The sequence below is a fragment of the Anoplopoma fimbria genome, chromosome 6 (assembly GCF_027596085.1).
Source record: "Anoplopoma fimbria isolate UVic2021 breed Golden Eagle Sablefish chromosome 6, Afim_UVic_2022, whole genome shotgun sequence".
NCBI classification, from domain to species: domain Eukaryota; kingdom Metazoa; phylum Chordata; class Actinopteri; order Perciformes; family Anoplopomatidae; genus Anoplopoma; species Anoplopoma fimbria.
This window is the reverse complement of record NC_072454.1, coordinates 7,175,163-7,188,240: the sequence shown is the minus strand read 5'-3', so window position 1 is coordinate 7,188,240 and position 13,078 is coordinate 7,175,163. Positions and strand designations below refer to the sequence as shown.

Here is a 13,078-nt window from a genome sequence, read left to right as displayed (position 1 = left end):
TTTTCCTCCGATATTAACAATCTCCTTCATGTTTAAGTACACATTAAATACTACAAGGACGGAAGGGATTCAAGGATCATTTATTGTCATTCTGACTGCAAGACTTTCTTTTCCGTGTGCTGCTCAATGTTTACAGTCCGATTTTTTTAACAAGTAGCCAGTTTACAAGGTAATTTCTCTTTTAAGGAGCAGGCTAAAATAAAATAAGATAAGAGATAATATAAAATAATCCTTTATTAGTCATTTGCAGGCTTACAGCAGCAAAGAGTAAAGTGCACACAAGAGACACAGTAGAAGAAAGACAAGATAAAAATAAAAAAATGAAAATAAAAAAAAAAAAACCAAGTATTATAAATAAGCAATACAAAACAGTAGAAAATCAACAATAACTGAAATATTATATTTACAGACAGAAAAAACTATTTTAACTATTATTGCACAGTGTAATGTATTGCACAATACATAGTGTCTTAACAATACAAGGAGGACATATTGCAATATATTGAGCTCCGAGTTTATTCTTCTATTAAAATTATGATTTATTTGCAATTAATTTGATTAGTGTAAAGCATTCAGCAACACATGTTACAACTTAAAACACTGTATTAAAACTTATGTTACAACTTAAAACACTGTATTAAAACTTAATTAAACATATAATAATAATAATAATAATACTATAATAACACGTGCTGCAGGGTTATTGATCAGGGATTGTTCCTGACACTATTATGTTCCATTCAAACTGTTCAATCAATTATTAACCCTAATTAATCACAGGGACAGAGCTCGTGTGTTTTCATTTGTGTCAAATTATGATTTATTTGCAATTAATTTAATTACTGTAAAGCATTCAGCAACCCATGTTGCAACTTAAAGTATTAATACTATAAACATATATATTTAATAACTATACTATAATAACACGTGCTGCAGGGTTATTGATCAGGGTTATTGTTCCTGACACTGTTATGTGTGTAGCTGAAGGCTCACCCTGCAGACCAAGGGCATCACTAAACCCTCCTAACACACGTGTATTTATAAGCCACACTCTTTGTTTCTTACCTCGCCTTCTACTTATGATAGATAGTGTTCACCTCCCGACGACAACAGAGAGAAACGCCGCCAATCAGATCATTTAAACAAGACTTACAGCGATGTGAGAGTTAGCTTCTTTTGCTCACATGTGACTTAATGGATTGCACTTCCGGGTTATCTACGGTGCGGGAGAAAGCTCAAACATGTGCGAACGTGTTTTTTGTTGTTGTTGCGCAATAAATCCTTGCAGCTTATCTGGAGAAAAGGAAATGCTTTTAACGATTCTCTTTTAAGGAGCAGGCTAAAATAAAATAAGATAAGAGATAAAATAAGATAATCCTTTATTAGTCCCGCAGCGGGGACATTTGCAGGCTTACAGCAGCAAAGAGTAAAGTGCACACAAGAGACACAGTAGAAGAAAGACAAGATAAAAATAAAAAAATGAAAATAAAAAAAAACCAAGTATTATAAATAAGCAATACAAAACAGTAGAAAATCAACAATAACTGAAATATTATATTTACAGACAGAAAAAACTATTTTAACTATTATTGCACAATGTAATGTATTGCACAATACATAGTGTCTTAACAATACAAGGAGGACATATTGCAATATATTGAGCTCCGAGTTTATTCTTCTAATAAAGTTTTATTTATGTTAATAAAGCAAACTGAGCTGTATGACGCTCTTTGCAGTCTTTTATGTGTTGTGGTTATGTAAGCACTTCTTTCTTCCTGGTTCTGTAGTCCTGTGCTCCTCCCACCTGCAGACATTTAAGTCCTCTTGCTTCACTGCGTCTTTCTTCATTTTCTATGTAGTCTGCGTGCAGCTCTCCCTCTGCAAACAAGTCACAATGTTTCTCTTTAACTTGTTTTCAGCCACTACCTGGACTTTGCTGGTTCTTTTTATCACCCTTGTGTTGCTGTGAGTATAGTTTATATAACTGTCAGAGGAGTAACAAAGTTGCAATGTTTGATTTGTGTTTTACAACAACGATTTCTCGTTAATCTGTTGCATTATTGATCCTTTTTTTCCCTGAAACAACTATAACTTCTGTCTTTTCAAACAATATAGATATGGAATTTGGCCATATAGGTTTTTCAAAAAAATGGGAATACAGGGACCAAGACCACTGCCGTTTGTTGGGACACTTCTAGGCTTTAAAAAGGTAATGGCACACACATGAACAAACACAAACCTTTAAGAAGATGGTATTTAAAACTCAGGATGTGTATAATGTTCTTATTATGTGTGCATTTTATTTATTTATTTATTTTATGCTCAAAAATAACTAAGCAGTCCCACTATCCTGCCAGACACTGATTGCTTGACTTACCTATACACTTAATTCGTGTACCTGTTGAAAGCTTTTTGTCTTGAATCCTCTAACACTTTTTTATGAAATTCCTTGTAGGGATTAGTTGCTCTTGACCGAGAATGCCAAGCCAAGTACGGGGACGTCTGGGGGTGAGTTGTTGTTTCATCTTTCCTCCTCCTACAGGTGACGTCAGTTGTATAATAAGTACTCATATCCTTTACTTAAATATTAAAGTAAAATGACCAATACAACCAAGTAGATGTTCCCCCTACTACAACAAATCAAAGGGTAATTAGATGATGATCACTTAATGGAAACACTTGAAGGGGGCCCAAGCATATGGTGCTTTTTTTAATAAAGGATCACAAGCCAAAAAATGTTGGGAACAACTAGATTAATCTTTTTCAAAGCATGTCAATGTAAAATATAAATATAATGTAAAGTTTTAATCCGTCATAAAAAACAGGAACTTAATCTTTCAACTAGTGAACAAAGTAGATGACAGTCGTGGAAAATGCCATAATAAAGATAAGTACTAGCACAGTTCTTGAGGAAGTTTATTGTGAAAGGAAAACTTGCCAGAGAAATATAAATACATTTCTTACCTTGTAGGAATTGGCTAACATTTCCATCATCATATATTTAATTCTGCCTTATAGCTCACATGGATGCTTTATATAATGTTAATTTTTAATTTACATATATATTTTGCAGGCTGTTTGATGCACGAATCCCAGTTTTAATGGTGGCAGACCCTGAGATTGTTAAGACTGTGATGGTGAAGGAGTGCTACGCTGTGTTTACCAACCGCAGGGTAAGAGACTCATCTCATTGCATTATTGTACACCAGAGAACATGGAAATTCAGCATATCATGTTCAGTGACATAGTAACATTGGGAGTCAGTTTTCAATAATTCAAATCCTTGGGATTGCTATTTATCAAATTACACAACATTGGGAAGTTCCTTGTAGAACTCTGAAGGAAAGGTGGGCGTATTGAGCAACATATTTCTTTCTGCGATGACGCAAGAATAACAGGAAAAAATAAATAAAAGAAAGATACTTATAATGGAATAGAATATGGTCCTTAGACCGACATGGTTTGGAAAATCGTATTATATTCACCTAATCAGGCAAGTTTAAAGCTCAAACTTATTTTGCTGAACCATAAGGGAAGGAAAGGCTGCTAAGTATGCCCATCTTTCGGCGCAGGCTGAAAACTCACCTCTTCAAGAAGTACTACCCTGAGCCTTCCTCGTAGCACTTATTGCATTCGTATTAGTTTGTTGCACTTATTGTATTCGTATTCGTTTACTGCACTTATCCTATTCATAGTAGTCTGTTGCACTTATTGTATTCGTACTAGCCTGTTGCAATTATTGTTTTCGTAGTAATTTGCCTCTGCACTATACTTTTGCTCTGGTTTATGCTTTAAGATGCTTGTTTAAGAAAGGAGATGCACTTATGACTTCTGGTGACTAGTAGTTCTCTTGAATACCTATGTTGAATACACTTCCTGTAAGTTGCTTTGGATAAAAGCGTCTGCTAAATGACTGTAATGTAATGTAATGTAATGTAATGTAAAGGCAGGAGGAAGTTTGGATTTGTTGTAATATCCTGAGAGTCAGAGATTTATGCTCGAGGATTACACCAGGCCGCACACACAACTTCTTATGCAACTGGGAAAAAAAACACAACTCTAACAACATTCTTCAAGGCATTTCGTATCAGGATTGAAACAGTGTCATTTTTTATGTTCAGGTACATGTAATCCTTTTGGATTACCTACAAATATTAAAAGCTTAATTTCTGTACAGTATGATGATTCAGCGCCGATACAGGAAGTTACATTACTGGGGCAGACAAAATAAGAAGGAGAATTGTCGGAGTAAGTCTTCTGTACAAGAATCTAAGCATTCAGTGTAACTGTTGACATGTTCACAGGATAATCCAGTGGCAGGACCTATGGCTGATGCAATTACAACAGTTAAAGATGAGAGGTGGAAAAGAATTCGGAGCACTTTATCACCATGCTTCACCAGTGGAAGACTGAAACAGGTTGGTTTCATCTCCAAGCTCACTCACCACTTCTGCAATCTGCAGCCTTTGACCGAGTCAGGGGTCCCACGTGAACTTGAAAAGCTGGAAAATAGTTGATAAAATCTACATGTCATGCAAAACACTTGAAAAGTAAGAGACAATGTCAAATATCCTGGAATAACTTGTGTTCTTTGTGGATTACGGTTTTGGAGCCTTGAGTTTGGCATTTTGGCCATCACATTTTTGTTTTTTTGCAACTAGTGAACGTAAGTGACCACATTTGAATTGCAGATGCAGTGGTAGAAACGCAGTATATGGCTCTTGTAGCAACCTGTCAATCACAAGGTAGCCACACCCTAAAGCATACCGTGCTTTATTGTCTATTTTGATCTAAAAGGGATCATCATTTTGCAATTGAACACAATGCTGTATTGAAGGAGAGTTGAAACTAGCGATTGAAATCATAAACTTATGTTTACAATGTTTACTGAGGTAATAAATAAAAGGAGAAGTAGGGTCACTTACTCATAGACTCTTATACAATCTGACTTCTTTTTGCAAACAGAGGAGTCGCCCCTGATGGCCAGTAGAGAGAATGCAAGTTTAAGGCACTTTCGGATTGGCTTCACTTTTCAGACCCGAGGATGCCACCTGGCTGTGATGTTGTGGAAATGCTGTAAACACATCCACAAGTCACGTCACATGGTAGCACATGCAGGTTACAACCTAAGTGGCAGAAACTCTAAATCTATCTTTAATTTCCAAGCATGCAGAGATGATATCATAGAGACGTTACAGCCATAGTCTCACGTTTCTTGTCCTGAAAAAGTACAGGAAAATGATCACTATAAAAGAGTGGGAACAAGGCTAGTGCAGATAGTTTATATCTAAAATTGTGTGTCTACAGATTTACCATATAGACCCACTGAAAGAAGTTGGCATCAATGATGGATACGAACACGCACATTATAAACATTAAACAACTTTTCTTTTCTTTATTTTAAGGTTTTTCCCATCGTTGCACGCTATGCAGACCGACTCACTGAAAAACTTGGACAAACACATTTGGATGGACCCATCGATGTCAAACTGTATGTTGTTAATCTGCTTTATGCTGGCATATCATTACACTGTAGGGCTGTCATCAAACCCAGAGTGGTTCTTAGTTGACTAACACTCATACAATTTGTCAGAGATCAGTACAACTGAGTTTCTTCAGAAAAGATTCACTTTAAATCTTGTGTTTATCAGAGATGTGTTCACAAATTCACAAAAAAGCATAAAAGATATCAAATCCATCCATCCATCCATCCATCTCCTTCCGCTTATCCGGGACCGGGTCGCGGTGGCAGCAAGCTAAGGAGGGTCCTCCAGACGTCCTTCTCCCCAGCAACACTTTCCAGCTCCTCCTGGGGAACCCCGAGGCGTTCCCAGGCCAGACGAGATATATAATCTCTCCAGCGTGTTCTGGGTCTACCCCGGGGCCTCTTACCAGTTGGACGTGCCTGGAAAACCTCTAAAGGGAGGCGTCCAGGAGGCATCCTGATCAGATGCCCGAGCCACCTCAGCTGGCCCCTTTCGACGCGAAGGAGCAGCGGCTCTACTCCGAGCTCCCTCCGGATGTCTGAGCTCCTCACCCTATCTCTAAGGCTGAGCCCAGCCACCCTACGAAGGAAGCTCATTTCGGCCGCTTGTATTCGCGATCTCATTCTTTCGGTCACTACCCAAAGCTCATGACCATAGGTGAGGGTTGGAACGTAGATGGACTGGTAAATCGAGAGCTTTGCCTTTCGGCTCAGCTCCTTCTTCACCAAAACGGTCCGGTACAACGCCCGCATCACTGCTGACGCTGCACCGAACCGCCTGTCCATCTCCCGCTCCATTTTACCCTCACTCGTGAATAAGATCCCGAGATACTTGAACTCCCTCGCTTGGGGCAGTGACTCACTCCCAACCCAGAGGGTGCAATCCACCGTTTTCCGGAAGAGAACCATGGCCTCAGACTTGGAGGTACTGACTCTCATCCCGACCGCTTCACACTCGGCTGTGAACCGCCCCAGTGCGTGCTGAAGGTCACGTTCTGAAGAAGCCAACAGAACCACATCATCTGCAAAAAGCAGGGATGCGATTCTGAGGTCCCCAAACCGGAAACTCTCCTCCCCCGGCTGCGCCTTGAAATCCTGTCCATGAAAATCACAAACAGGATTGGTGACAATGGGCAGCCCTGGCGGAGGCCAACACGCACTGGGAACAAGCTCGACTTTGTGCCGAGTATCCGGACACAGCTCTCACTTTGGTCATACAAGGACCGAATGGCTCGTAGTAACGAACCAGGTACCCCATATTCCCGCAGTACCCCCACAGGACTCCCCGAGGGACACGGTCGAAGGCCTTCTCCAAGTCCACAAAACACATGTAGACTGGATGAGCAAACTCCCATGCACCCTCCAACAGACCTGCAAGGGTAAAGAGTTGGTCCGCTGTTCCACGTCCAGGACGGAATCCGCATTGCTCCTCCTGAATCTGAGGTTCGACAATCGGACGGAGCCTCCTTTCCAGCACCCTGGAGTAAACTTTCCCGGGAGGCTGAGCAGTGTGATACCCCTATAATTGGAGCACACTCTCCGGTCCCCCTTTTGAAAATGGGAACCACCACCCCGGTCTGCCACTCCACAGGCACTGTACCCGACTTCCACGCGACAGTGAAGAGACGTGTCAACCAAGACAGCCCAACAATGTCCAGAGCCTTTAGCATCTCCGGTCGAATCTCATCCACTCCTGGCGCTTTGCCGCTGAAGAGCTTTTTAACTACCTCAACGACCTCCGCCAGGCATATGGACGAGACTTCCCCTGAGTCTTCAGACTCTGCCTCTTCCACAGAGGACGTGTTGGTCGGGTTCAGGAGTTCCTCAAAGTGTTCTTTCCACCGCTCGACAATATCCCCAGTCCGGGTCTGCAGTTCTCCCCCCCTGCTGAGCACAGCCTGAGAAAAGCCCTGTTTCCCCTTTCTGAGTCGTCTCACGGTTTGCCAGAACTTCCTTGAGGGCATTCGAAAGTCCTTCTCCATGGCCTCGCCAAACTCCTCCCACACCCGGGTTTTTGCCTCAGCAACCACCGCAGCTGCAGCCCTTCTGGCCAACCGGTACCTGCCTGCTGATTCAGGAGACCCCTCGGCACCAGCGGGTTCTTGGATTGCCGCCACGACAGGCACCGATCGCCTTCCGACCACAACTCCTAGCAGCAGCTTCCACAATGGAGGATTTGAACATGGCCCACTCGGATTCCATGTCCCCAGCCTCCCCCGGGATGCACGAGAAATTGTTCCGGAGGTGGGAGTTGAAGACCTTGCGGACAGGATCCTCAGCCAGACGTTCCCAGTTCACCCTCACTACACGTTTGGGTTTACCGGGTCTGTCCGGCAGCCTCCCCCGCCACCTGATCCAACTCACCACCAGGTGGTGATCAGTTGACAGCTCTGCTCCTCTCTTCACCCGAGTGTCCAAGACATACGGCCGCAGGTCTGATGACACAACTACAAAGTCGATCATAGACCTTTGGCCTAGGGTGTTCTGGTACCAAGTACACTTATGAACCTCCCTACGCTCAAACATGGTGTTTGTTATGGACAGTCCATGACTAGCACAGAAGTCCAACAACAAAGCACCACTCGGGTTCAGATCGGGCAGGCCGTTCCTCCCAATCACACCCCTCCAGGTTTCTCCGTCGTTACCCACGTGAGCGTTGAAGTCTCCCAGAAGAACTATGGAGTCCCCAGTCGGCGCCCTTTCCAGAACACCACCCAAGGACTCCAAGAAGGCCGCGTACTCCGAACTGCCGTTTGGTGCATAGGCACAAACAACAGTCAGAGACTTTCCTCCTGCGATTCCCAGTCGCAGAGAGGCGACCCTCTCGTTCTCCGGGGAGAACTCCAGAACAGCGGCGCTCAGCCGGGGGCTTGTGAGTATCCCCACACCCGCCCGGCACCTCTCACCCTGGGCAACTCCGGAAAAGGAAAAAGTCCAGCCTCTCTCCAGGAGTTTGGTTCCAGAACCGGTGCTATGCATGGAGGTGAGCCCAACTATATCTAGCTGGTAGCGTTCCACCTCCCGCACCAGCTCCGGTTCCTTCCCCGCCAGAGAGGTGACATTCCACGTCCCTAGAGCTAGTCTGTGATGCCGGGGGTCAGCACGCCCAGGTTTCCGCCCCAGCCTGCCGCCCAGCTCACATTGCACCCGACCCCAATGCCTATCCCTGCGGGTGGTGGGCCCACAGGGTGGCGGCACGATGTAGCTTTTTCGGGCTGGGCCCGGCCGGGCCCCATGTGCCAAGGCCCGGCCACCAGACGCTCGCCGGCGAGCTCCCCTACCAGGTCTGGCTCCAGGAGGGTGCCCCGGTTTCCCTATTCCGGGCGAGGTGCCACAACCTTGCATCGTCCGATTCATTGAGGTTTGGTGAATCGCTCTTAGTCTGACCCCTCCCCCGAGACCACTTTGCCTTGGGAGACCCTACCAGGGGCTATTGCCCCCGACAACACAGCTCTCAGGATCACTGGGGCACACAAACCCCTCCACCACGATAAGGTGGCGATTCATTGGAGGAGATATCAAATCGATTAAAGAAATTGTAGTCGACTAAGACCAAAATGACAGACTAGTCAACTCATCGACTAAGAAGGGGTATCTCTATTATATTGTTATAAAATACATTTAAATGGTAGCATTTAATCCATGTTTATTCCTCAAAGAAACCACCTCTCTTTTTTCTGCCTAGATTCGTGGCCCCTTATAGTTTAGACGTTGTGACCAGTGCATCCTTCGGTGTTGAGGCAAACTCCATAAACAATCCAGATGACCCGATTGTTGTTCATATCAAGAAGGTCCTTAACTTCAGAATGTGGCCTTTCTTTGTACTAAGTATGTGCTCCCTTCACCTCTGATATAGATAGAGATAATTTAATTGCATCAGTAACTTGGAATCACGAGTATGAACATTTTGGTAAACAACACTTTTGTCTCCTTTCAGTGGTATTTCCCTTCACCGCCCGACTGTTTAATCTCCTGAAAATTGAACTAATGTCCAGAGTCAGTGTGGATTATTTCTACAACATCATCAAGAGATTTAAAGAGCAGCATGGGGCAGATGAATCTGTAAGCATTTCATCTGTTCTAAGTGCAAATATGTTGCAGAGAATTAAAGAAATATCTCGACATTTTGGGAAATGCTCTTATTTGTTTATGAGACTTAAATAAGACGATTGATACCGCTCTCCAATTTGTGTCGAATGTTGAATGTTCTCTGTGCTTATCCAGAGTCGGGCAGACTTCCTGCAGGTGATGATCCAGAACGAGATACCAGAAACAGACATCAAGAGTGAACAAGATCAGCCAAGTAAAGGTATGTTTGCACCACAGCAGTAATTCATGAAGGTTGAGGTAACACTCTGCTCTTAAAATTCATCAACTCTCTCCATAATTCACATTTGAATGTTTTTGCACACTTATCAGGACTTTCGGCTCAGGAGAATAAGACCATTTATTTTAATATTCTTTTCACAGGCATTTTATACAAAACATTCTGACTTTCTATAGAATAAACGACTATTGATTAGTCAAGAAAACAAATGATCAAGTGATCCTGATTGTTTTGATGTTGGCCAATTAAATGTTTGTTAATTTTTTACATCTAAACTATCTTTCAAACTCCTTTAAAAATGATCAATAAACAACAATAATAACCGTAGCTTTGAATATTATTTTTTTTAAAATGTAAAACATGTCTTTTAGCTTATGAGTAAATGCACTGTACGTGTTTCATGTGAAGATGAATGTCAAAGTCTCCGCTTGTGAAAGTAGTTTCTTTTGCTGAACATTTTGGTTTATTTTGTTGTAGGTTTGACCGAGCACGAGATCCTTTCGCAGGCTTTCATCTTCATCTTTGGGGGCTATGAGACCACCAGTGTCACTCTCACGTACATCCTTTACAATCTCGCCACCAACCCTGAAGCGATGCGGACGTTGCAGGAAGAAATCGATGCCAACCTACAGAGAGATGTATTGTTATTTTGCATGTGATTCGTTGTCATATGTAGTGAACATTTCAATAGCTGACATCGTATATTTTTCTAATCCTCACCTGTTTATCTTTTGCCCGGTAGGCTCCATTGGGATACGAGGATGTGGTCGGTCTGCAGTACTTGGACCATGTTATTTTGGAGTCACAGCGTTTGATTCCCACTGCACCTCGGCTTGAGAGGATATGCAAAAAAACTGTCCAGATCCACGGCCTCACCATCCCCGAAGGAACCCTGGTTACCGTTCCAATTCACTTATTACACAAGGACCCACGTTTTTGGAGCTCACCTGAGCTTTTCAGACCCGAGAGGTAAACATACACTGTACTAAGCTTTAATTATTTTCATTAATGAATATATGACAGAAAAGCTTCTCTGTGGAGAATATGTAACTTCTGACAAAACCATTCTACCACAAGGTCCAAGCACTAGCTTTTCTGCAGCAGATGATCAAATCACACAATCTTCTCCCGAAGATGGAGTTACACAGTTGTTATGAAATTGTCAATGTTCAAATTTTCATTTTTTACTGGCCACTTCTCGTCCATGTTGGCTTTATAGTTGGGAGTGAAAGTTCATTCTTGACTTTTGGAAGCAGCAGCTGATAGCATGGAAGTAGTGGCCACATGCAACATAACGGGTTAATGGTGAATTTTGAAATGTAGTGCAACAGTAGAACAAGTAGACGACATGCAACAAGTCTGTTGTCATATAAATTCAGTGATGAAAAGGAGTTATTACTATCCAATTTTCAGTGTTAATAAGACAGGACCACTGTACTGGTGAGTATAATCATTATTTTTCAGATATCAGTGCAAATTGCAGTTTTGCAGGTTTTTTTTTACTTAAGATGGTACATTAAATAATACTGTGTAGGCATGCATAGCTCTGCTCTCTCAGCGGTAACTCTATGATCCAACGAGTATCTTTGTGCCCCATCTGTGCAGGTTCAGTAAAGACAGTGGGGAAGAGGTGAACCCGTACGCGTACTTGCCGTTCGGGCTCGGTCCTCGTAACTGCGTTGGGATGCGCTACGCTGTCCTCACCATGAAGACGGTTCTTGTCCGTCTCCTGCAGAGTTACACCGTGGAAACATGCAAAGACACCGTGGTAAGATCAACACTCCATGCACAGCAACTCTCAAATTCATGTGCATTCAGACTGTCATGCTACTCCATTGGCGTGTCCCTTATTCTTACATTTATTTCTCCCTTTAGATTCCGTTGGAGTTTAACTGGATGTTACAGCCGAAACAGCCAATAAAACTCACGTTTGTTCCCAGACAACAGTAGTTAAAAGGCAGCTTCTCTGAATAAACCTTGCTTCTGAATTGCTTAACTGCTGAAAGGATAAGAATGAAAGTTTTGATAATATTGACATTATTTTTTTAATGCACCTAGAACATCAGATTTTTCTTGCAATGTTGTTTATCAAATTTGTATGCATTTAAAGGAAGTGTGTAACATGTAGGGAGATTAATTGGCATTTATGGAATATAATATTCATTACTGTTTTTATTATAATGAACTGAAACTAAGAATCGTTATGTTTATTGTTAGCTAAGAAAAAGCCCTTTATATCTACATAGGGAGCGGATCCTCTTCCATGGAGTCCGCCGTGTTGCACTGCAAAAGGCTTCTACAGCAAAGTATTGTTTAGCCTCAATGCTACTGCTGCTTGTTATTAGTACTTTTTAATGTTTTGGTGTAATTTATTATCACGCTGCAGCGATCATCTCCTCAGCTCTCTGTGTCGGGACTGTGCTCATGCAAGTTCCCACACACACAAGTACAAAAACATGGAACTAGGTCGGCATACAGAACAGATAGGTCGGGGTGGAGACTCTGAAGTGAACCAGATGAAGTGAAGATTCCTCGAGTTGATGACAATTTCGCTCGTTAAACATTTGTGGGTAAGAAGCCAGTACTATCAATACATCTGTTCAACAAGCACGAACATGTAAACAAAAGGGAAACCTAATTCAATCGGCTCTGTCTGCAGTCTCTCATCCACTGCCGCTATGTTTACACATGCATAGAACGAAACCTTTTTTTACAAACAAGCTGTGTGAAGTCAGAAGGGTATGTTGTCTCTTGTAATCTGCAACCTCACCACTAAATGCCACTAAATCTAAATCTTTTCAGGACATGTATTTACATGAAAATGGCTCACCTTAACTGTCTTTTTCCTGCCTAATTCCTTCAAGACTTAATTGCAAGTAATACTTATTCCTGAGAGTACTTTTTTAAGGGGCAGGTTCTATAATATACAATAAATTTGTCCAAGCACTGTTCATTTCATCTCATTTTGCATTTATTTAGCCTTTATTTCTTTCTTTTCAATGTGTCACGGTAGAGGATTTTGATGCATGGGTCTATCTATTCACACATTTAACCATTTGAGCTTTATAAACTAATAACACAACCAGATAAGAAGCTGCTAGTCATTGACAGCAACACACTTCACTGATGTGTTTAGTTTTATTATTCCCCCTAGTGGCTGACTCAGCTTTAACAGAGTCAAGCTGGTCAACTTCACATGAATAATGTTTGGAAAGCCACTACAATCACCTTGTTGTTGTACTCTCAGTTTTGTTTTCCACCTCTTA

The 13,078-nt window shown here is 42.2% G+C and overlaps 1 protein-coding gene across 1 annotated transcript; it reads left to right on the top strand.

Annotated features, from left to right (window-relative positions):
• Positions 1-1,832: 1,832 nt before the first annotated feature.
• LOC129092282 (cytochrome P450 3A27-like) lies at positions 1,833-12,763 on the top strand. The gene is made up of 13 exons (XM_054600176.1): positions 1,833-1,965; positions 2,116-2,209; positions 2,456-2,508; positions 3,074-3,173; positions 4,305-4,418; positions 5,406-5,491; positions 9,171-9,313; positions 9,423-9,547; positions 9,710-9,794; positions 10,290-10,450; positions 10,555-10,781; positions 11,418-11,580; positions 11,688-12,763. The coding sequence occupies exons 1-13, from the start codon at positions 1,895-1,897 to the stop codon at positions 11,760-11,762; spliced, it is 1,497 nt and encodes a 498-aa protein (XP_054456151.1). The 5' UTR covers positions 1,833-1,894; the 3' UTR covers positions 11,763-12,763.
• Positions 12,764-13,078: the final 315 nt, after the last annotated feature.